We start from the raw sequence: 25,246 nt of genomic DNA, 5'->3' as shown, positions 1-25,246 counted from the left end.
GAGAGGAAGGAAGTTCATACTTTGCTTGAATGGAAAGGATTGTGCAGGACATAGCAAGTAGGGGAGAAATGAGACCTCTGGATCTGGGGTGCTGAGCTGCAGTGAACCTGGGGCAGATCCTCCGTTGGTGTAAAGTGGCAATCCTTCCATGGTGCTACGTGAGGATCTGGCCTCATGTGATTAACGGGCTGATTGTTCTTTACCTGACAGTTGAGGCCGGTGTAGCCCTGCGGACAGGCGCACTTGTAGGTCCCATAGCTGTCCTGGCAGGTGCCCCCATTCAAGCACGGCTTGGAGTCGCATTCGTTGATGTCATGCTCACAGTAGCTGCCCGTGAAGCCCGGTGGGCACACGCAGGTGAAGGTATTGATGCCGTCCACGCAGGTTCCCCCATTAAAACAGGAGCTGAAAGGTGGGAAAACAAACATTGCTTCCCAGTAAATAATAGTGACTATTGTAATGGCGTTCTCCATCCATGGATCTCAAAGCCCTTGTACCAACATTAACTGATTCAGTCTCAAAACCCCTCTGGGAAAGAGAGAAACACACAGATGGGGAAACTGAGGCTTAGAAAACTTATGTGTCTTTCCCATAGTCAGACATCAGTATAGTGGCAGAACTAGAAACAGAACCCAGGAGTCCAGACTGCTAGTCCTCTGGTTCAACCGCTAAACGGCATAGCCCATGGGTTGTACCTCTCACAAGCTAGCACCGAACACAAGGAGAGTTCATGGGAATTTTAAGAATCTATGCTCTTGCAATGTAAATCTACCATTTTAATGACTGGAGCAAAAACCACATAGTTTGGGCCCAAACTTCATTTCCTGACTTTGTGTAAGGCATCTGCATGGCCCTATTCACTGTTATATCTGAGCCGGTCATGCCCTTGAACATAGTAACCCTCACGGCCCTACTGGGAGGCAGGGATATACTAGGATCCCCAGAGAGCTGAAACCCAGAGACACTAAGCAACTTGCCCGAGGTTGCAGGGAGTCTGTGAGCGAGCAGGGATTGACCGCAAGCCTCCAGAGTCCCAGTCCAGTGCCTTAACACAACTCCAGAGGAAGCATGTGGGAGTTTTGGCTGGGAAAGGGCTGCATATAATAAAGCCCTCAGACACCGACTCATTGGCTTCAGTGGGAGTACAGCAAGGACCTCCAGGGCCTGATCCAGCTCCACAGAAATCAATGAGAGCTTTTTTATTGAAGCCAATGGGAGCTGAACTAATCCCTTCCTTCACCCTTTGGCAAGATTAGTTTAAACAGACCAGGCTCTTCAAGCGAATCCAGAGCGGAGAGGAGATTCCCCTGGGGAGACAGGATATGTGCCTGCCCCAACATAGCATCCTCATGAGGGCCACCTGCAATGCCACTGGCCAATGGAGTGAGCCCCTTGGGGCTGCTGGGACACTTCGCATTACAGTGACTCCCAGGCCCACCATCACCCCCTGGTAGCAACCAGGTGTTCAGCATCCCAAGCAGCGCCCAACCCTGGCCAGTTACCTTTCTGTGCAGTCAGGTGTGTTGTTCTCACAGTGGATCCCACTGAAGCCAGAGGGGCAGGTGCACGTGTAGCTGTTGACACAATCCGTGCAGTTGGCCCCATTCTTGCAGGGGTTGCTGGCGCACTCGTTGATGTCCTCCTCGCATTTGGGCCCCCGGAAGCCTGCCAGGCAGTCGCAGAAGAAGGCGTCGATGCTGTCAGAGCAGGAGCCACCGTTATGGCAGGGATCTGAAAGAAGAGGCAGTCACGTAGCATTAAGATACAGCAGTTCACAGCCCCGCACACAGCAGTGAAGCCGGGCAGCTTTCATGCAGCATTAGCCCATAATGCTGCCACCTGTGAGCAGCCAGATCTTGCTGAGAAAACGGGGCAGTTCAGCCATGAAAAGAACCCAGCCCAAATCGAAGCTATCTCCAGTTCTGGAGCTCAGCTGGCAGATTCGCTCACAGGAGTACCAAAGCAGCTGAGCAAGGCAGCCCTGGCCCGATCCTGGACAAGGCAGGAGCTGGCACTGAACACACAAAGAGCCTGATTCTCCATTCCCTGCTCCTTGTGTTGTCATTTGTGCCAGGGCAGGGTAGGTGTGAAATGCTGCCATTTCTGATTCACACCCATTCTGCCCTGCTCTAAATGATGACACTGGGTACAGCGCCATGGAGAATCCAGTCCAAAAGTTGATTCCCTTTTAGACAACGGCATGGGTACCTTTAAAAACCACACAAGGTGCAACAGGTGGCATTAAAAGGGGAACATTGTTTCCCACCCTAAGCAAAGGGGAATCCCCAATGCCCCTGCGGGAGGAACTGTTGCAATTGCAGGCTTTATTAACAGCAGATCCTGTGAACGGCGAGCCAGGAAAACACTGCATCTCATTGGAATTTTTGGAATCTGCGTCATGGTTACAGGTTGTAACGACTGGTTGCCCTCATCCTTTCACTGCACCATGTCCTGCTCTCCCTGAAATTCAAGCTCCTTCAAGGAGTTCAGAATACAGAATACGATTTTAGCACCAGCTCGGAGAGTAGATGCTCGGCCCAGCTCTTACTTGGCTTGCAGTCGTCGATGTCGGTATCGCAGTTGCGGCCAGTGTAGCCTGCTTTGCAGTTGCAGCGGTAGCTCCCATCTGTGTTCTGGCACGTGGCGCCATTTCGACAGGGGCTTTTCACACATTCGTTGATGTCAATCTCACATGTTTGACCTACAAGAGAAAGGGAGGGAAAGCTTTAGCACTTTAACATGCTGGTAGAAGTCCCGCGATCACGGTTTCCTTTAGCACCAGCACAGATCACCCCTATGGTGGGGAAGTATCACTATTCCCATTGGGAAGGAGGCGGCTGCGGCACACAGACAGGGAGTGAGTTGACCACGGTCACACAGTGAGTCAGTTGCAGAGCCAAGGATCGACCCCAGAAGTCTTGGTTCTCATGTCCTTAATTTAACAACAAGGCCACTCTCCCACCTTTGTTCTGATATTCTCCGAGCCACATGGGAAAGGGAAGGCACAAAACGAGAGGAGGGTTCAGCATAACCTGGCTGCCCAGGAGAGAGGAGAGTGCTGAACTCGGAAGGGGACGGATAAGCGCACGCATCAGAGATCCCCTCCATACCTTGCCAGCCAGAGGGGCAGACGCAGGAGAAGCTCTCGTAGTCCTCCGACTCTCTGCACTCGCCGCCATTCTTACACGGACTGGCCGCACACGGAGCTAGCACATCCTCGCACGTAGCCCCTGTGGACAGAGCGAGAGGGACACGCGGCTGAAGCCTTGATGGCAGGCTGCTGTCCCAAGTCAACAAAAGGTGGCAGGGCCTGTGACATGCTCGCTGCATCCAGCCCGCTGCCCAAGAAGTCTTGGGCTAGTTCCAGGCCTTGACAAGACAAAGGAGCTCGTGCTTCCTCCGTAACCCACCAGGGTCATTTCAGAATTCCCACCAATTTCACGGAGACCGACACGCCTATGTAGAGCTGCACTCCCCACTCATGACCTGCCTCTTGGAGGCCTTCCAGGAGAGCTCCTTACTGGGAAGGACGGGGATGTCCCATCTGCTGGGGGGGGCTTTGAATGGTTTTACTTGGTCCCAGTTCCCAGTCCGGAGACAGCCTGGGCACCCACCTTTCAGATTAAAACTATGGAGACAATCCAAAACCGAGCCTTTATTTGACAGGAAAGTGCAGTTTTGGAAGGAGGGCTTTCAAATGCCCCTGAATGGTCGTTTTTCCTGTTTACACACTAGCCAAGGGCTAAATTCCCTCCAAAATGTTATCTTCCTTGTCAGCCGTTATCTTCTAAGTTGGCCTTTGCTATTTTCCAGAGCCTTCCACTCTCCTCCTCCCCCCATTGGTTTCCATGGGTACTGGCGAAGACAGGAAACTAGTCATGGCTTCCTACAATTGTGCACATGTTGCCATTTTGTGCAAGAGGAAGCAGGAAACTGGCAAACAGGAATCAGGTCAGCAGAAATTCCTCCCCCTACGGAATCCACAGCCGGTTATGCACCCCGACCTGCTGCGTATTTTTCCAAAAGGAGCGTCAGTGGGTAAACAGAGTTGTTCCCAAAACAGACCCTGAACGGGGGACAGGGCTGAAAGCAGAGGAGACACGACATGCTGTCCTTAATAATCCAGTGCCGGACGAGGAGGAGTATGGGAGCCCAGCGCCCACAAACCACATCTTCACTTCTGTATTCATCGGAAAGGGGCAGGGACGAAGCACAAGTTCAAAATCCTGCCCTGCCGCTTCCGAAAGCTCCTTGGAGTTTCCTTTTCTAAGGTTTGGCTGTGCCAAAACACTGCCCGGGTCGCCCCATAGCGTCCTGTACGCAGTCCCAGATCCTCAGCTCATGTAAGTTGGCAAAGCTCCAAGGAAGTCAGCGTTGCCTCTTCGGCTTACACTGGCTGAGGATATGGCTCATGGCGTGTGCACAACAGGGAGGGAGACGGGTATTTTATGAATTATGGGCTAGACCTTGCTCCCACTGAAGTCAATAGCAAAACTCTCCTGCGGAGGTACTGGTGTGGTACTGTCTGAGAAGGGAGGGTGCTGTGCTGCTCAGTGAATCTCCTTTCAGGGCTGATCTCTCTTGAGGAAAGGATGCAGGACCCGAAAGCCCATGCAGCAGTTCTGCTGCAGTGTAACTTTCAGTACAGGCTGCTCTCTTACCTGTATACGGCAGGAGACAGTTGCATTTGTAGCCGGCTACATCATCTATGCAGGTTCCCTGATTCAGGCAAGGGTTGGAAGCACATTCATTGATATTGGTCTGGCAGTTGGGCCCTGAGTTAGAAGAACCAAACACACATCAGCAAACTCGGTGCAGACCATGATGGTGGTTTCCTCTGGCTCAAGAGGAATGGTATGATGGGAAAGCCAGAGAGAAGGACAGGAGGACGGGATGAATGAGGCAATGATGCACACAGAACCCACTGGTTACCTCTAGAGGCCAGTCCAGATAAGAGGTTAAGAGTTTACTACTGTTACCAGCTAGAGGAGTATCTCCTTTAGCTGAAGTTGTGGCAGTCAGCACTTTTAGTGCAGAAGGTCCCAGATTCAAAGCCCAGTGCTGACCCATCCATTGTTGCCTTTCCCATAGATGCCCAGTTTGTGTTCCATGACAATAAATTCACCCAGAACTATCCACAGCAGCAAAGCTCCCGCCACTCAGCCATAAGAAAGTAGCGACAGTCCTTACCGCTGAATCCCTCCCGGCAGGTACAGATGTATCCGCTGGTCATATCCTTGCAGGTGCCCCCATTCATGCAAGGATTCGATTCACACTCGTTGTTGTTGATGTCGCAGTTTGTCCCGCTCCAGCCTGGGTCACAATCACACCTGTAGCTTTTGTCAGAAAGAAAAATATAAAGCAGAGAGTCCAGTTGTACTCATCCCCCCAACCCCTTCAATCAACCCTTATTTTGTAACCGTCAGAACTTATTTGAAGCACAAGCTCCCAGCCACACTGAAGCAGAGAAAAGAGCTCGCAGCTAGTCCTGGATGACTGAGCAGTTGGAGAACCGGCGCTTTAGAGGCTCCTTGATAGGACTGCAGGATTCCAGAATTGTAAGAGACCCGCATTAAGTCAAATGCTAGATCTCGTTTTGGGGGGGGGGGGGGGGGAACGGGGGCGGGAGACGACACACTACAGCTCTTCACACCTGGAATCTCCAGTTCAAATCTGGGTTTCTACAAGTCCCCAAACCACCATGGCAATTCAGGACGCTAGGCAGTCTTTGCTCAGTGGAAGCCAGGGGCTGCACCTACAGCTAGCCATGTACACCGGCAACAGGGCGCATTGACAGAGCTGTATGTGGGAGCCTCTCTCTGGAATAGCAGGAGGGCTGCGGAGCAAGATTTGGGTGTCGTGGCAAAGCTGTGCTGGGGCCCAAAATTGAAATAGCGAAGGGTGCTGCTGGAATTTGGAAGGTGCATTAACAGAGCTGCGTGGACAGATACATGCTGTTGGCTTCCTGAAAACCTACCCATTGAGTCCGTCATTGCATTTCCCATGGATGCAGGGGTTGCTGTTACACTCATTCACTTCCAGCACACACATGGGATCGTGGTATCCCTCGGGGCAGATGCACGTGAAGCCATTGATGCCGTCCTTACAGGTTCCGCCATTGTGGCACGGGTTGCCGGCACACTCGTCGATGTTGATGTTGCACATTCTCCCTAGGAGGGGGAAGAGCCAAAAAGCATCACCTCCGTGAAGTATGCGAGGCATCCTGGGAACTCTCACCTGTCTCATCAGGGGAGTAATAATAAAAGGGGTCTCAGGGCAGGTAGGCAAGACTCACACTGAGTGCAATGGACACCCAGCCTGCATAAAGGCCGGTAGGACGGAGTCTCCAAGCAGTGCTGGTTCTAAAGGTACATGCACATAACCACCAGCATGACTCCTCTTTAGTGGAATGTGACTTAGCAGTGGCTGGCTTGCCTCTTCTTAATTAAATACAGTTGTTGGGAACGAGGCCATCCCTGACATTACTTTGGCTGCAGGAGGAAACAATGAAGGGGAGCAATCTCAGCCTGTAACCCTACCTGCTGGCAGCTTGGCAAAGAAAGGCCCTATTCAAAGCCCCTGGCAGCAGGCATAGGGCAGAGAGGCTCTGCAAGGCTACCTCCCCCACTGCGGGTGAGCAGGGAGCCAGCCGGGGTCTATGCGTATCAAAGGACGTACACATTTTCCAGCGGCAATCAAACAAACCAGTTAGACGAGGCAGCAACCCGATACCCATGGGATTTGATGGTGCGGGAGCCTAATCACCGGCTTTCGACTCTCTCTATTATTGGACTCAGCTAAGTCACCCACCCGAGCCAGCAGGAGCCCCAGCCTCCCTTAGGGAGAGCGAATAGCTTGTTTCATAGACCAGCAGATGCTGTGGCGAGGAGGCAGGGACAGGGTCTACACTAGTGTCCCAGGCAGGCTTCAGATGCAGCTAGAGCCTGGGCTAGGCTAAGCATGGAGCCCCTGAGACAGGCTGATGGAGACTGGCAGCGAAGGCTACAATTTCCAAGGTGATCAGAGACTTTGGGGCCCAACTGGAGACCAGCTGATGGGGCCGGCTCTCTTCCAAAGGACCAGATTTTTCTGAGGGCGGGTGCTCAGGGAGAGTCTCGAATTGGGGCCCTAGGAATGGAGACATCCAGGATCTCCAGCCACTTCCGAAATTGTGGCCCACATCTCTCTCCCGCTGCAGAATGCACAGCAGCAGGGCAGCTGCCTCACTCTGCACAGTGAGGTTAAATCATGGTAAATTCTCTAAATAAATGTGTCTTCTGATGTGCACTCATCTCCTGCCCAATGTAGAGATGGCAGCTCTCTGGGGCAGGAACTTTTTTATTATATGGGCGTACAACGCCTAGCGCAATGGGGCCTTAATCCCTGATTATGGCTCTAGGTCCTATCATAATAGAAAGAATAATCCATCATTTCATAACCTCTTCTGCCATTACCTCCTCTTTGCACCCAGCCTCAGAGTCAGGGGAGGGACTCTGCAGGCCCCAAAGTCCCAGCCACTGGCCTCTGGCTCTGCATTCAAAGTTTGTGGGTGGGATTTAGGGTATTCAGACATCTAAATACCCGACTGAGCTTGCAAATCAGAGGGCTTGATTAAACCTGGGTGGGAAAATCTCACCCTACGATCATAGCGAGCTCCCCACTCCATCCTGTCCCCGGCCCTTTCTCCAGTGGCCAGCGACAGCTCTCACCTGTGTATCCTGGCTCGCAGGTACATTCATAGCCATTGATCTTGTCTAGGCACTTGCCATAGTCACACGGGTTGCTAGCACAGTCATCCAGATTGATTTCACAGTTAGGCCCTTGAAGAGGAAAATGTTACGAGAAGTTTACAGGCCTCAGGCCTCACTGACAAGACCAAATATAGTCAGAAGAGACGGATAATGGGGGTGGGGAACTGAGGCACTCTTCCCCCCTGAAAAAAGTCCTCCTTTGAAAACTCTTTCCACACCCTCAGGTGTGGAGGTGGTTCTAAAATAGACAGTCAAGCCCCGAGAACTTGCCCTCTTTATGGGAAAGGCCTGTGGGTTTCCTATGATCATCCAGGCTCTGGGAGACAAAGCAAGAGCGTAAATTAGCTCCACATCCCCTGGTTTTGTTTCCATGACCCAAACGTTCACACTCACCTCAACGGATCACATCCCCCCCCACCACTCATGGACAGATAACTGGAGTCCTGCCAGAGCCCGGACTGCCCTGTTCGCTGCTAAAACAGAGCCCCAGACGGGTGACTCCTCCTTACCTGTGGTGCCTTTGAGGCAAAGGCAGTTGTAGGCGTTGTTCCTGTCCTGGCAGGTCCCTCCATTTTTGCATGGCTGGCTCTGGCACTCGTTGATGTTGATGTCACAGAGGTGGCCCGTGTAGCCAGGCTGGCAGAGACAGGTGAAGGCAGCGATGCCGTCTCTGCAGGTCCCGTAGTGGCACGGGTCAGGGTCACATTCGTTTTTGTCGATTTCGCAGTGAGCACCTGCAAATCCTGGCACGGGGAAGAAGCCAACAGTCAAGCCAGAGCGGGAGCCTCGCGTCATGCACTTGCCTCTCCTAATGCAGGGCCTGGTCCTGAGAGGCGCAAAGCATGTGCCACTCCCTATGGAGAGCTGCAATGCTCAGAATCCCTTCAGAGCAGACCCATCATGCCCATGGCTCCCCTCCCCAAGCAGCTAGGGGAAAGGGGAGGGAACAGAGAGAGAATCTAAGTCCTAAGGAGTACCATTTTTCCTTCAGCCATCCACAGACAACCTCACAGCCATTCCACTTCCACCCGAACGTGCCCAGATAGCGCGTTGTCCTGTGCCCACTGACATAGCCTCTGGAGATACCACAGCAGAGTCAGACTACACACTGGCTCATCCCTTCCCCCCCCGCCGCCCCCAGGGTCAAATGGGCTGGGACCAAGGTATTCCCCACAGCGATCAGCTAAAGCACTGCCACTATGCCACAGAGCCAGCCTGTATGGCTCATGTGTGCCTACAGTCGCCGGCTTCATGGGAGAGCCCTGGTCCCAATCCTGCCTGATCTGTCACGCCAGCCGCTCTGCAGGGAACATTTGTCCAGTCTAAAGAACCTGGAAATAGAGCCAGGCCGAAGGGAGAGTGGGTGAATTGCAGGCTGCAGAGATTCACAACCTGCTTCGGAGGTAGCCCCCTTATGTGAGAATGGGTTTGCAAATAGTTAGATGGGGGGAGGTGGCACCATTGTATCCAGCCTCTGGGTGAACTGGACAGTGGGCATGAGTTGCTCTTGAATGCAGTCACAGCGTTTTTATCTACCTAGGCTCTTGTCTGATCCCAGCGTTTCTATCTTGTCAAGCCCCTGTCGCTGCAGTATCTGCACACCTCACAAACATCACTGCATGTAGCCTCTCTAGGCAGCAGGGCCGTGCTATTATTCCCATTGTGCAGAAGGGAAACTGAGGCACAGAGCAGTCATGTTGGGAGTCTGTGGCAGAGCAGGGACTTGAACTTGGGTCTCCTGACTCCCGGGCTAATGCTGTAACCACTAGGCAATTGTTCCTTCCCCCTTTCCATTTGAGAGCGGTTCCTTGGCCTCTTCTAGCATAAGGACCCAGGTGCCCAATCCCACGCTTCACACTCCCTTAGCTTTCAGTGGGAGTGGAAGCCTCCCTTGGGGAACTGGGCCCCAAGATGCCAAGCTGCATGGAGAGCCTGCCTATCTCTATCAGCCTTGCAACTGCTACCCCCTCCCCCTAATTAATAACCGTCCTCCCCTGCCAAGCTCCCCCAGCGCAGCGAGAGCACAAGCCCGGAGGAGTCAATGGGGCTTTGCTTAAGAACGTGGCCAGAGCGCACAGAACAAAAGCGTCTCCCCCGCACTCAAACGAAAGGGTCTTTCAGAGCCAGGAGCGCTGGGCTTTGTCCCGGTGATGCACAATGATCATCATTAAGCTGGCTCCGCGCAGGAGCCGGTGCCTCACTCGCTTGCCGGCCCCTCCGTGCGTTTGTCATGGAATCCGAGGGGGGAAGGGGCGCACACACCCATAGATGATAACGCTCTCGCCATTATCTGGCCCTACTCCGCTCCCAGAAGTGGGGGGCGGGGGCGTGGAGGACAAAGTGCAGCTTTGACTATCCTCCATGAAACCCACATAGCAGCTTTTCATCGGGGCTTGGCATTAGCAATGCACTAATTAGAGGCCATTCAGCTGGAAGATTTCTGGCGGGAGCTGCTCCACAAAAGAGCCACTGTTCGCCACTGCGGCTCATGTCATCGTCTGGGCCAGTCATGCCTTAGGTTTCACTCATCAAACCCACAGAGCCTTGCACCTTGTTTGGACAATAGAGGCTGCTTTATTTCCCTCCTTCTCTGTCTTACTAGCGTTTGCCGTGGAGGCTGGGAGTAGAGACGGGGAAGAGGACAGGCCCCAAACAACAAGTCCCAGGCAGGTGGGATTATATGTAGGGTTCATTATTGGTATAATGGCAGTTCCAACAGACCCTGACCGAGATCAGGGCCCCGTTGTGCCAAGCGCTACACGGACACACAGTGAGATCCAGTCCCTGCACTGACCGAGAGCAGGGCCCCCTTGTGCCGGGCGCTGCACAGACACACAGCGAGAGACAGTCCCTTCCCCGAAGCTCCTACAGTCTAAACACAGCACTAAATCAGTTCCGATATCCATTGACTCCAGGAATCTGGCCCATTATTTCTAGATGCTGCCCTTCTATAGCACCTTTTGCCCAAGCAGCTCAAAACCCTTGACAAGCTTCCAGAACTCGATCCTGCTGCCGTGGCATTCAAGCACATAACTCCCCACCAGGAACAGGATCGGTCCCTGATTAACGCTTCAGCATTAAATATTCTTACCATTTTACAGAGGCAGAAACCAAGGCAAAGGGTGACTTATCCAGGATCTCTCAGCAAATCCATGGCAGAGGCAGGAAGAGGACCCAGGAGTCCCAGTTCCCAGCCTCCCCCTGTTCTAGCTGCCAGACAACACTCCCGCACCCCATTGTGACTGGTCAGCTAAAGGTCTCCCCACCTTCTGTGCACTCGCAGGTGTAGGTGTTGGGGCCGTCTATGCACTTAGCCCCGTTCTTGCACGGCGTGCTGGCGCACTCGTCGATGTCGTATTGACACAGGTGCCCGTTAAAGCCTGGAAGAGAATACAGAGAGAACGCTGGTTTCGCACTGCCCCGGCAAGGCCAGCGCTGGGACGAGCACTGGCTGCTTGGGAGCATTTCAGGGGCCGTCTCAAAACCTACCGGCTTCCGAAAGAATGGGACTAATGGGGCTGCGGGTGTTGAGAGGTCTGCACTGGGCTGGAGGTGGCGGGTAGAGCAGGGGAATGAAGAACCCGTGGCTTCACCCCAACAGCCCAGACGCAACCTGGATTAACTTGTTCCCCACCCACTGCCTCTCTACCCTCGCCCCTTAACCGGGGCGCTTACTCCCAGCAAGTCTGGGACAATGGCTCCTAACACCAGCAAGGGGGAGGGGGCAGAAGGCGAGCAGCCCTTGGGCTCGGCCATGGCAAACAGACAGGCAGCTCCAGCTAGCAGATTCCACCAGTGGTTTGCCCCCTCCACCGCCCCAGCTCATCAGAGTATTTCCCAGCCCCACACATGAGGCCGGGGGAACCCTTGCTCCCTTGCAGGAGACGACATTTTCCAGACTGGGCTGGGGTTTCCATGGTGATGGCTGGATGGGGGGCTGTGACCCAGTATTGAGCACATCGTATTTACATCTCTAGAGGAGCGAAGGCTCTGAACTTCAAAACCTCCTTTCACAGATTAACCGTCTCCCCATTCTCTGCTCTACCCCCTGACTTTGACACCTTATTCAAACCCGCCAGCGCGGCCCCTCTGCCCAGCCGCCCCTCCTCCCCACACTGGGGCCTTTTCAAGTGCAAAGTTGGGCTTTTTAATCCTCGCTCCTCTCTCCCGCTGGCTGGGCAGGCCCTGCTCGGCTCTCCTGTTGAATGCCAGTGGGCTGCGCTGCATCTTCCCACCCACAAGGCCCTGAGCCCGAGAAGAGCTGTGCTCCGGCTGAAGTGCCTGGGATTTGTGGGCGCTCAGCTCCAGTCAGGATTTGGCTCCACAGAAGGAAAGGGCTGGGGCTGCCGTGAAGAGAACCTCTGTGCCCCTTCTTTCACCTGGCCAATTGGGCCTCGCACCAGAAAAGAGCCAGATGCTGCTCTGGGATAAATCAGTTGCGCTCCATAGATTGCAATGGAGAGATGCTGATTTACACCAGTTCTTCTGTGGAGACTCAGGCCTTTGTGACTATCACTGCACTGCACACCGTTGCGCTTTGAGGCATGTGCCCCCATCTCTGGAGCTAAAGGAGAATCTCTTCACAATACAGGGCCTATGACACACAGGAGGGCAGCTCTTAGTCCAGCCAACAGAGGGCAGTGGGACATATACACCAGTCACCAGTTTACAGAGCTCACTACCTTGCGGGGCTCACTGAAATCATCTGCCAGAATCTCTCCAGCATAGGCCTTTGGGGATTCTTGGGTGGGAGAGAGGATCCCAGACCAGCTCTCCCCACACACTTACTGGGTCTAGGGGGGGAAATCCCACTGGTGCTCCTTCCTCCCTTCCCGGAATGCGCCTGGTGCTCACATTTAAGTTTCCAGACTCATATCCAGGCTGCCAAAGCTAGGAGGCTTCAAACGAAAGGAGCGTTATTTCCCTGAGCTCCAGGGATCTGCCCCACTCTGCTGGGTTGAAATCCATCGGCCCAGCGTTGCCTCTGGGTGGTGGATTAATTCCAACTTTGTTTCCACTACAAAGGCTTATGCTGAAGGCAGTGCTATCGATCGCCCCGTACCTGTGGGGCACTCGCAGTGGAACTCGTTGATCTTATCGATGCAGTTTCCCGTTGTGCAGGCAGGGGCTGCTGGCACACTCGTCCGTGTTGATTTCACAGTAAACACCCTCGTAACCTGTGAGTCAGAGATCCAAAGTGCCTCTCAGAGTTTGCAGCAAAAGACCCACATGCGGAGCATTGCAGGCCTGCTCTGAGGGACGCCAGACATGGATGGAGCCTGCCGTGTTTGGGGAGCATGGGACAGTGGCCTGCAATGCTCCAGAGCAAAAGCCAACCTGCGACTGATGGGGGTCATCAGGAAGCATTCTCTATGGGCAAGGTGTTCCATACGTCTCCACCATGGGGCTGGTCACTGTCGGAGACAGGATATGGACCCCAGCCTGGTAAGTCCTATGTCTGTAAGAGGCATTGTATAAAAAGGGCCCGATCTTGCATTCTCTGTGCACCCAACGCCCTCGTTGGTTTCTGTCTCCCCACCCATCCCCAATATTCCTGTTGCCGCAGTATCGTCAAGGAAATTTAAACCCTGCCAGCAGATTTTCTCCTAAGCTTCATTTCTCTGCCAAACTCAGCCTCTCACCTCCACCTGCATCTGCACAGACCTTCCCTGCAAATCAGAGCTCTGACTCAAGCCCACTGATTGTCACTGGAGGTCTCTCCACCGACTGAAAATGGCCTTAGGGGCTCAGCTTGCTGATGTCAGGGGCAGCCGGGCTGGGCCTGTGGGCTCTGAGATTTAGTTATAGGTCTTCCAGCTGGAGGGTTTTTAAATGCCCCACAGCAGGATTTCCCCTGCCCAAGGAACCTCCCTTGTCATTGTTCCTACAAGGTTTCAAAAACACTGATGGTAAGGTTACAAATAAATCACACTTCCACACAAAGTAATCGCTCATTGCTAAGTGGTGTCCACAATCCTGACATCAGATCTGCATGCCCCACGGTGTCCTCTCAAAGTAAACCATGCTCCCCCCCAGGACCAAGTCTCCTGTGACAAATTATGACTCTGTTTATTAGCAAAGCGCTTTGCCAATGCACCCAGATATGTGAGCCCCTCTCTGAGGCTCAAGCTAACTTATTTATACAAATAAGCTAAAGCCAATTTAACATAAGAGACAAAAGGAAGCAGAAACTGACAAATATACATACATATCTTATTTGCATACTAACGTTTACCAATCTCCTAGCTCAGTGGGAGCTCTAAGTTAATTAGTTTGAGGACCCATTGTCTCACACTCCTTAATGTTTCTCTTCCTGACAACTATATTTCAACAAACCCTTCAAGTAGCATTTCTTTAATGAATTATAATTTCAATATAATTCATTCTACTTTCACACCTGCCTGCACAGATCAGGATCAGGGTCTAGGAGAGAGAAAAAAGTGACAGCCCTTCTACTCACCTGGCATGCAGATACACTGGAATTCACCAATCTGATCCAGGCAGGTAGCACGTTCTGGCACGGATTCGATAGAGCATTCATGACATCTATCTCACAGCGGGGGCCCGAATACCCCTGGAGGCACTGACACTGGAAGGACCCTTGGGTGTTGATGCATTTCCCAGCATGCTCACAAGGATTGGCTCCTAAAAATGACGAGTGCCGTTGATAAAATCATCTAGCAGTCTCTACTAATGGTCCCAATGTCTGGATGCAAGGGGGTCACGGGGCATTACACAACCTCCCCGCCCCATTTATGTATTTTTAAACCAAAACTCAGCTTGGGCCTGATCCCTTGACATTTCCTTAGAAACAACCCCCAAAGCTGGCAGCCCCTGCGTTTACCTAGAGAGCACTCGTCTATGTCTTGGTTACAGGCTGGGCCCGTGTAGCCTGAGGGGCAGGTGCAGATGGCTTTGCCGTTGACAGGGTTGGTGTCGCAGTTAGAGCCTTCGTTGCAGGGGTTACTGATGCAGGCGTCATCCAGGTGGCACAGCAAGCCTATTGAGCAAAGCGCACGCACACACACCTGTCAGGGTAGAGCTGTGGAGGCAAATCTCCCACCTCCGCATGAGCGGAGTGCCGAGAGACCCCAGCCAAGAGCAGACCCCATTGTGCCGGGCGCTGTACAAACACAGCGTCAGAGACAGTCCCTGCCCCAAAGAGCTCCCAATCTAAACAGACTAGACAGATGACAGGTGGCAGAAACAGAAACACGGAAAGGGGAAATAGCCTGCGCACGGTCAGAGCAGGCCAATGGAAGAGCTGAGAAAGAACCCCAGTCTCCAGACTCCCAGTCCAATGACCGATTCACTCTTTATCCTGGGTGAAGGCAAAGGGCTAAATTCCCCTTGGTGTAACTCCACTGACGCCAGTGCTGTTATGCCAGAGATCAATGTGGCCCAAGGATTATAGAACAGAGAGCTAGTAGATCAAGCCAGCTCCACTGCCAGGGCAGGATATAGTCCCCAGAATGTACCACTGGACTTTAATCTGGCTGCACACACTTCCCTCCATCCCCATGTATCACACTAAACCTGCAATCGCCCACCTGTGCGGCCATGTGGGCACTCGCAGTAGAAAGAGGCCACCCGGTCATGGCAGGTAGCACCCTGGAAGCAGGCAGCCATAGCGCAGTCGTCAATGTTCTCACTGCAGTCCTCGCCAGTCCAGCCGTTGACGCAGACACAGTTGTAGCCACCGTGGTTGTTGTGGCACGTTCCTCCATTCTGGCAGGCATTCGGCATGAGCTGGCACTCATCAACATCTTCAGTGCAATACTGGCCTGCAATGGGGAGGAATATCATAGTGAGTGAACCCAACTCTCATGCTTCAGGGCATGAGCTGGTCTCTCCACAGTGGTCAGGAAGGAATCTCCTGCCTCCCCCGCCCCATGTACAGCCCTGCACAGTGAGATAGGTACTGGCAGTAACATCTGCCCCGCATCTGCTCCCAATTCAGTCAATGGACCTTTTGCTACCTGCTTCATCTGCAGCATGATCTGTCTGCAGTCCCTGGTCCGTAAGCTCACACACCCAGTCCCCCACGCTCTCTCCACAGTCCCAGCTTTACCTGTCCACTCAGGAAGGCACTGGCAGTTGTAGGTGTTAACTCCATCCACACAGGTACCTCCATTCTTGCAGTTGTTCCCTGGACAGTCATCAATGTTGTCCTCGCAGTTCTGACCAGCAAAACCTGGGGAAAGGAAACATCTAGGTCTACTCTCTGCTCTTGGCAATGGGGGCAAACAACCTGGCCCGGCCTCCGGAACGCCACAGAGCTAACTGGAGCTTGATCTCCCGCACCCCAGGAATAGGCTTGGCTATCCACAGCAGGATGCAGGTGCTGAGGTAGGTACCAGCTGCCTCCATCCAATGTGACCTATGCCAAAGACCGGGGGTGTCTGGCTGCAGGGTTTGGGTTCAGCTCCGGCTCTGTTCCCAGCTGAACAAAATGCCCTCCTTCCTCTCTGACTCCCCGTTCCCCTTCCCCTGGGACCATACTGCAACAAACTGCTGCATGCTTCACCTCTAGGATACACAGCTTCAGTGCGACACTCTGGGCCAATCCTGCAAGCCTTTATTCCGAAGACTAATTTTAATGGCATGAGACCAGAATCAGGCCAACGTTTTCTCTTCCATTCCTGATTTTCAGTCAGGCTTCAGTAACCACCTGGGCTTTGTTTATTGCAGCATTTGTAGCAGGGATGTGTCAGGTGGGGACTCTGTCTGCTCCCTAATGCAGCGCTAAGCTGTATGTCACTGCTTCGGGGACACAGATGTTAGCTGGAAAGCCTCATCGCTGCTGGTTAGTGAGAAGTCTCCTCCCCCGGACTTGTGCAATAACGAACAAGCAACAAAACAACTTTTCATTCCGAGCCACACAGCAAGCCCAACCTGTGGCAGGTTACTAATTAACGTGCACCGACTGTTTGTGGCAGCTCTTCACCCTTGGCTTTGAAGAAAGCCGCACAGGTTCACCTCCATTCCCCTCTGCAGACTTATTTATGAGCTGCAGGTTCATTCGAATGAAGAAATCTCGCTCTGGCACTGCAGGAATCTTGGAGGCAGCAGCCAGGTTCCTCCCACTTGTTGTTTCACAGGACAGGGTCTGTTCTTCAGAGGCGCAGAGCACTCGCAGCTCCCGCTGGCTTCAGCGGAAGTGGCAGCTCCCTGGCACCTCTGAAAATGAGGACCTTGATTCTTCACAGGGAATAGGCGGTGGCCTCGCTTTGCACACCCCTCACTCATGAGTGCAGCCTGCTGACTTCACGGCACGCCACGTGATCAAGGATCACTCACAGAAGGGGCTGCAGAATTGGGCTCTGAATCACTGCATTTTAATAGCCCATTTAATGAGGCTAATAGCCAGTATTTCCTCCCAGGGAAAATTCTTCACCACTAGGACTCTTGCAACATGAATCAAGGCTTCCAATGCTACCGAAATCCCAGCACTCTTCTTTGCACCGTCAGGCTAGGGCTTTTTTAAATTATCTTCATCCCAGAGCATGACACACAGGGCAACTGAATAGCTTTTGACCTTTCCCAGCTCCCCAAGATGGGCGGAACAAACACAAAGAGGCCAGGATCTTATCAGCAGATCTGTCAAGCAGGGCCCCCTCCCCTCCCCTGCTTGTTAACATTTTAAACTGTCCTTGTTACAGGGTTAAGTGATGTATTTACTGTAAACACTGTGTACCACAGACTGGCTCCTCTACAGCAGCTCGGCCAGCCTGCCGAAAAGAACATGCAGCAGACCCAGGCTAGACTGAAGCTATGGCTGGTTTGGGGCTACACTGCAGGTGTAATGAAATCGCCGCTCACCAAGCTGTTTGTTCAGCTCTGTGCTCACCTAGTCAGCCACTAGTTGAAACCAGACACAACTAACTATAGAAACTACTGAAATTAACTGTGTGTCCAGATGGCTACGCTGCAGAGACCAGGAGGGTTATACCTACACTGCAATTACGGGGGCAGGAGCAGCTGCAGCTCATGTAGACACAGCCGAGCTAGCTTTAATCTGGACAGCTCACCTACGGGAGCAACACAAGCTAGCTGTGCAAGCAATGGTTCTGGGCGGGTATAGGTCATGCATGCTGAAGCTTGAGCTGCTGCAGCTTCACAGCTCCAAAATCCTTAGCTACTTTACAGCTAGCGGGGGCATAGGCCCGTAAGCTGCAGTCCCCCCCACAGGACATCACTACAGACGTTCCCTGAAACACATGCCACTCAGTTGGCTGCAAGAGTGGATAAGCCAGGCTGTGATGCTTGCAAACATCACAGGATGGGGACCCTGGAGCATTAATGAGACGTAAACACAACACGGCCCCAGGTGAACACAGCCCTGTAGCATCCCCTCATGTGATCCTGGCCTCTCCAGCTCACCCAAATGTTTTGGCTGTCCCCAAAATATTCTGGATAATATTGGGTAACAAAGAAGATCCAGGTCTCCCGGACCCAAGGCTTTGGTTTTATTTCCACTCCTTACAGTACGTCTACACTGCAGTTAGACACCCTCGGCTGGCCAACGCCAGCTGACTTGGGCTCGCTGCAGGGCTGTTTAATTGCAGTGTAGACTTCCAGGCTCAGGCCCGGATCTCTGCGACCCTTCCACTTAGCAGGGTCCTTGACCCCAGGACATACCTTCAACACTTTTAAAGGGCCTGATTTTCCACAGTGCTGAGCACCTGCAGCTCCCACTGGAATCAGGCCCCTCATATTCCACCCAACACCAGAGAAGTAGATTTAGTAACATTGTCCCCATTTTACAGATAAACAACCAGACACAGAGACTTTATGTGAGTTGCCCACGGCAGGTCAGAGGCAGGATTAGAACCCACGAGTACCTGCGTCCCAGCCATGTCCTGAGCCTCTCTCTAAATGACTGCCTTGTTCTCCTCCCACAAACATCAGCCCCATAGTGAATGAAAAGCAATAACAGTTATTTATGATTGCTGGTAGAAGTCCAAAGCAGATAATGTTGATTCATTCCTAGCTTTTAAGCTGCAGATCTGAGCATGAATGGCAATAACTTGTAACGTCCTAGATACCAGGATTAACTGATTTTGAACCATCCGAATGAGTAATTAGTGCTGCAATTACTTTAAATTCAGGGTTAGGTACTAAGGCAAAGGCATGATAACACAGATTAGATTAGCTCGGCTGTAAAAGACTCTGAACAGACAGACTCTTTTGAAATTAAAAGAGGGTATTGTTTTAAAATGTGCTGACCTACAGACCAGCACATCAATGAGTATCTTATCATGAGAAATGGCCCTCAGTCTTTTATGCCTTGGCCAGAATAATCTGATACAGTGTTTACTTCACAAGACACATGCCTCGGCTGGCCTGATCCTTGCGAGGTGCTGAAGGGTCTCAATGGAGCTTGGCACCTGGCAGGATCAGCCTCAAATAGAGAAGTTACCAGAGCATTCAATAGCTCCAAGGTTATTTTGCATGTTAATATTTGGCCATTGGACTTCATGGGAGGCAAACCAATAAAGGGTGCACTCAAACCCCTAGGAAGCAGTTCCCTTCAGTCACAGCTGGGTGCCAAAGAGCTAATGCTTTCCTCACCCATCCCCCTTGCAGTAGAGATTCTCTCTCTGAGATTAACAAATTTATTTGAGCATAAGCTTTTGTGAGCTCACGTCATCCGATGAAGTGAGCTGTAGCTCACAAAAGCTTATGCTCAAATAAATTTGTTTGTCTCTAAGGTGCCACAAGTACTCCTTTTCTTTTTGCGAATACGGACTAACACGGCTGCTACTCTGAAATCTCTCTGAGATGACATTTCACTAATGCACAAGGCATTGTTTCTTGCAGGAAGCTGGCTAGTCAGAGCTAGACTTCCTTTCCAGTTCTGAGAGGGCCAGCAGGGCACCACAAGCCCTCTCCCCTCACTTGGAGGGCTGGCTTCTCTGTCACAATAACCCATACTGAGCTAAAATGGCCATCCTTCCAAGCAGCCACCAGTTAACTGCTAACTTCTGGTGGGTGTTCCTGACCCCTGCAGGTGACGCCTATCAGAACTCGCTCCCAGCTCTCGTCAGCTTCGGAAGTTCATTCACTTATCTGGCCCAGGAGAAAGCGCTGCTGTTCTAAGTCACAGGCAGCTCATCTATAGCTCTGTCGTTTTAGGTCATCTCTTGTTTGACAAACACGGATGACAGGGGCCTCACGACAGCCCTGGGAAGCTGGGCAGGGAAGTAGTACATTGTGGAAGGGATACTGAACCTCATGCTCCAGGGCTAAAACTAATGTAACTATTAGAGATCAGGATGAGAGCTATGCCAAGGGCAGATTATCCCACATCTGCCTTCTGGAGGGTTCTTACACCTTTCTCTGAAGCAGCTGGTGCTGGTCACTGTCAGAGACAGGACACTGGCTTAAACGCATTTGGGGTCTGATCTACTCGGGTAATTCCCCTGTTGCTGTACAAATATCATAATTCCCATTTTACAGAGAAGGAAACTGAGGCACAGAGAGGCCACAAAGCAAGTCAATGGCAGAAATAGGGACAGAACCCAGGAGGTCTTGATAGCGCACTCCCTGCTCTAACCACTAAGTGTGACTCCCGCAAGGGGCTGGGAAGAGAAGTAGGGGAAGCCTCAACACAAGTCTCCCACTCTAACCACTATGTCATCTTCACACCCAAAGTAGCCACCCTATCATGGTTTATCTGTGAAAAGAGGAGATTAAAAATTCTCGAGCCCTCTTCACCGCACAGAGATTTCCCAGGCAGCTTAACACAGCCGATAGCGTCTTTCCAACGGCAGGGTGACTGGGCAGATGCTTCCTCTCGCTGCATCTGCCTGAGACAGGTGGAGGAGGCCGGTTTGGATGAGAAACCAGACTGATCCTCCTGAAAACAAAGCTCTCCTACTGTTCAGCCTCCTCGGCAAAGGGCCCGGCCTAACTGCAGCTCCTTCTTGGGGGCAGGCTGCTGACAGGCAGGAAGTTGGTAAATTTCATTCCATCTGGCCACGAGCACCTCGCTGCCACAGAAGCCAGGGAGCTGTCTCACACCCACGAGCAAAGCTCAACCAGTTCCACTCCAGCTGCTCAGGCTCTGACCCCAGCGCGCTGCGGTGAAAACCTCCGCAGCACGAGGGAACTGAAAGGTCTCCCTGAGTTCAGAGGCCTGGGTTCATGTCCCTGACTGGTGAGAAGTTAGCCCGACACCTGAACTCCACTTAAGTCCTCACTCGCTTAGACCTGGGCCCACTGCCTCTGCAGAGGGACAAATTTAACCCAGAGCAGGTAACCCCACCCCTTTCCTTCCCCTCTCTCGCTCTCCCACATTCTCCCCTTTCACAGTCATTTATTCAGCTACAGGAACTGATCTGTCTTGTTCCTTGGTTTGCCCAGCAGGGGCAGCAGAGAGCACGGGGAGGGTCTCCCTTCTCCAACTCAGGCCAAGAGGCCTCCCCTAACAGTGGCTTGTCTCCACTTGGAAATTTACCAAACTAGCTATTCCAGAATAATTGTGCCACTTTAGAAGTGAATTAAGCTAAATCAGAAAAAGGCCCTCTTCGGCTGGAGTAAGAGTGTCTGCACGGGGGCTTCTGCTGAAATAACTATTCCAGATTACCTTCTGGAGTCAATTTCCAGCTGGAGATAAGCTCTGAGGTGATGTTTCCCGTCATTAGGGACTGCCACAAAGTATGCGCCCAGACTTACTGAGGACATCTTTGTTCCACCTCTGTTAGAGCTGGTTGTTCTCAGTCCCTTGAGTGGTCACTCCAGGTAGACTGCACTGTAGTTCCTTGGAAAGGTTTTGAATTTGCTGAGCTTTCTGCACCTCAGTAGTTCAGGGACAATAGGATGAAAATCAGTCCTCCAAAATGAATGGCAACTCGGACAAATCTACTGATCGGAGACGTTTATATGGCCCTCACCAATGTTGCAGCTCAGCATCTCACAATCTAACATGGTATTTATCCCCACAGCACCCCTGCAGTAGGGACGAGCTGTTATTGCCCATGTTGCAAAGGGGGAACTGAAGCACGGCGAGACTAAGGGTATGTCTACACTGCAATTAGGAAGTGTGACTGCGGTACGTGTAGACATATCTGAACTAGCACGGATTGAGCTAGCTTGCTAAAAATAGCAGTGTAGCTGCATCGGCAGGGGCTAGCCACCCTCCTACCCTCGACCCCAGGGTACATTCTTGGCAGCTACACGGATACTTTTATCAAGCTAACTCAATCAACTCTAGCTCTGTTACACCTACAGGTGCTGTCCCAACTGCAGTGTAGACATACCCCAAGTGACTTGCCCCACGTCACACAGGGAGCCTGTAGCAGAGCAAGGAAATGAACCCTGATCTCCCAAGACCCACACTAGTGCCCTCACCCCTGGATCGCCGTGGGCAAAGAGTAAGAAAGGCGGGCCGTACCTGGAAGACATGTGCAGTCATAGGTGGTGTCGCCGGTCTGACGGCAAGTGCCCCCATTCTGGCAGGGCGAGGGGTTGCAAGGCACATAGAGGTGCTCACAGTTCTGGCCCGTGTATGCTGGCTTGCAGGAACACTGGTAGGTCCCGACCTCATTGGTGCAGCTCCCGCCGTTCTTGCAGATGGGAGGACTGGTGTTGCACTCGTTCACGTCCTGCTTGCAGTTGGCCCCGTGGAAGCCCGCTGTGCACTTGCAGACATAATGGGCTTCGAAAGGAACACACTGCCCTCCGTTGGCACAGGGGTTGGAGGCACAGGGATCTGCTTGCTGGCAGGTCTTACCTGGGGAGCGAACAAAGAGGGTGAGGCTGGAGATTGCAGCTCACCAGAGGGCAAATAGATGCAGAGTCCCTTGTGGGTTCCTGTGCTCCCCAATCCTGCCCCCTCTCTGGGATTCCAGTGGCTGAACGGTGCTCCTCCCCAGAGAATTTGCACTGGCATTCAGCCTGCACAGAGGTATGTTTCATTCACAATACACACTCCCCGTCTTGATAGCACCCCTCACCCCAAAGCGCGTCCCAGCTGTACACATGCTGCTCTCGCATGACGCCTGGCCCGCTGCACGCTAGCAAGAGGAGAATGGGACAAGCCACTCCGCTAACCAAAGGGATCTTTCGTGTCCCCGCAGAGCGGACAGGACAAAGGATGGAGTCGCTGTTGCCTTCCCTGGAGCCTGTAGGAGTTTCGAGGCTGGTTTCTAAGCCTCCCCCTTTCTACCCATTCCCATGAACAGGCACTGGATAGCACTGTCATGTAGGAGGCCCACACACCCATGAGGACGGCAGCACACTCGCTGCCTGGGGACAGGAGGAAGCACCCCATGTTGCTCTGCATGGGCCCTCCTGCCCCTGACCAGCTGCAGTGAGCCCCCTTAGAAGACTGGATGGGGGCTGCTACGTGGGAGCAGGCTTTGTAAATGCCCCTCACCCTGGATTTCTAAGGCGCATCCTGGCTTTGGGGACTCTGCTCCATGCAGGGCATTACAACAATCCCACCCCTGTGTGTTGGGGATGGGGGCAGTGGGGCTCTCGGGGCTCCCCGACGGAGGTATGTGTGCTGGCCCCACCTGACCACCCCGGAGGGCACCGGCACTTGTAGTCAGTCAGCGTGAGCAGGTCGCAGGTCCCTCCATTGCGGCAGGGGTTGTTGAGGCAGGCGTTCTCCTCAGGCGTCAGGCACAGCCTGTCTGTGAAGCCCAGGCGGCAGGAACAGGTGTAGTCCACAGCGTTGCCACGGATGACCGGGTGGCAGGTGCCGGCGTTCTTGCACGGCGAGCTGAGGCAGGGGTTTGGCAGCTGGCACCGGTCACCTACGTGGGCACTGTTGCATCTGGGGAGAAGAAAAGACACCAAGTCAGAGTCAATCAGACCTCCCCACCATTCCCAAGATAAAGTGGCCCCTGCAGAGAGTCGGCAAGCGCAGGGGAAAGGGTTTGATTTGGTCCATTTCTCTTGTGTATCTAAATTCTTAGCTGCAGAGGCCAGTGGTGAGCTCTCAGACAGGCCAGCCGCATACACAGCAATGCAACAAATAACATTTCAATTGGTGCAGATTGGTTCTGGAAACACGCGGCCGCAGGTGACTTAATCCCCGATAGCCACCAGGCTACGATACAAGGGGATAAGGCCAAACTTTTAGCATCAAAGAAGCAACTTGGTCCCACGCCTCCCAGAAGGGGGTATCATGATGCTTAATCAGTGTGGAGGAAGTGCTGTGAGATCCTTCTCTGGAGTGTGCTAGGTACTATCACTCACACAAGAGCTGTGGCAGCGAACTAGTTCCTACCGGTGCTGCGGTGCCCGCTCTGACGGCAGGGAAAAGTAAAAGGGGACATTTTTCTTCATCCCTAGGATGTTCTTCCTCCTCCCAAGTGCAGCCTCTATCCAGAATTTCACAGCCCTAACAACCACAGACAAAGCCACTGGGCAAGTCAGACAGCACCTAACCCCCTTCCTGCAATCGGATCTGTGCAGGTGGACCCCTTGCGTCTGTGAGGAGACTCACTGACTGGTATGGAGTCTGCCTGTGCAGACTGGATTGCAGGCGCCACATGACAGGGACCGTGTAATCACATGATTGTACAGCACCTAGCAGAGGCTCTGACTTCCTGGGGGGGTGCTCAAAGCCTTGCCTCCTGCCCTAGGCCACGGAGTTGGTGCTTATGGCACCTAGCACAATGGGGCTCCGATCCTGATCCAGGCCTGTAGGTACTACAGTAATATAAGGTTTATTAACTGTAATGTTTCTTCTCTGATCTGTTACCATGTGCCTTGTGGGGTGTGACCATCACACCGATGAGAAAATGCCGGGTTTAGTCTCAGACTGAGTTACACATTGATCATTAAAAACAAAGTAAACACACAGAGGGCAAACAGCAGCTCCCATTTTTGGCAGCTCAGTGCAGGCTGTCGGGGGTTAAATACACATGGTACAAGACAGCTAGGTGGATTGTGCAGGGGAAAAGAAAGGGAGAAGTTCAGTCTGTGCTAAAATCAGACAGAGAAGAGCCCACTTCCCATCTCAGATGTGTTGTAAAAAGGTAGTTAGACTAACACTGAGCATACAGATCCTGTGCTCTCAGCTTGAATAGGCATTTTCCCTCCTAAAGCCTGAGATAGGCTTCTGTGCTTGGTCCATAGCACCGGGTTGCTTTATCTTAGGACAATTTTTGCACATGTGGTTTCAGTTACAGCATCTGTTTTGGCTTCTCCCCTTCCCCGTCCTTTCATGGGCACCTTTGATTATCCCCGCGACCTGCTGTGGAGGAGAGAAAGAAAAACACTCCCTGCAGCCCGCAAAGCTGCCAACTTCCATGCCTGCGTGGGAATCACTTTCACACACACCCTGTAGCTCCCATCCCTTGCCACCTGTCTCCAACATTTTCCAGAGCACAGGAGTGCCATAAATCACTGAGATTTCAAAGAGCTTGTGGGGCATCTTCCGACCCCCTTGAAGCACAACCAAATAACTGAGGCTTGGGATCCAAGCAAATTGCCTTTCTCAGACCAGCTGAGCAGAGGAAGAACAATCCCCAACCCCC

At 52.7% G+C, this 25,246-nt stretch overlaps 1 protein-coding gene across 1 annotated transcript in view; it reads right to left on the bottom strand.

The window, feature by feature from the left end:
* The window catches only part of NOTCH1 (notch receptor 1), a 79,509-nt gene that overhangs the window by 14,492 nt on the left and 39,771 nt on the right, over window positions 1–25,246 (bottom strand). The window contains 19 exon segments of the mRNA XM_007060998.4: window positions 204–405; window positions 1,503–1,731; window positions 2,549–2,701; window positions 3,111–3,230; window positions 4,662–4,775; window positions 5,191–5,336; window positions 5,978–6,170; window positions 7,710–7,820; window positions 8,261–8,494; window positions 11,018–11,131; window positions 12,814–12,856; window positions 12,858–12,928; window positions 14,212–14,262; window positions 14,265–14,396; window positions 14,596–14,751; window positions 15,302–15,535; window positions 15,823–15,945; window positions 22,150–22,488; window positions 23,273–23,535. Coding sequence (XP_007061060.2) covers window positions 204–405; window positions 1,503–1,731; window positions 2,549–2,701; window positions 3,111–3,230; window positions 4,662–4,775; window positions 5,191–5,336; window positions 5,978–6,170; window positions 7,710–7,820; window positions 8,261–8,494; window positions 11,018–11,131; window positions 12,814–12,856; window positions 12,858–12,928; window positions 14,212–14,262; window positions 14,265–14,396; window positions 14,596–14,751; window positions 15,302–15,535; window positions 15,823–15,945; window positions 22,150–22,488; window positions 23,273–23,535 — 3,028 coding nt within the window.

The sequence above is a fragment of the Chelonia mydas genome, chromosome 16 (assembly GCF_015237465.2).
Source record: "Chelonia mydas isolate rCheMyd1 chromosome 16, rCheMyd1.pri.v2, whole genome shotgun sequence".
NCBI classification, from domain to species: Eukaryota; Metazoa; Chordata; order Testudines; family Cheloniidae; genus Chelonia; species Chelonia mydas.
The sequence above is the reverse complement of the archived record's forward strand: the minus strand, read 5'-3'. Positions and strand labels throughout refer to the sequence as shown.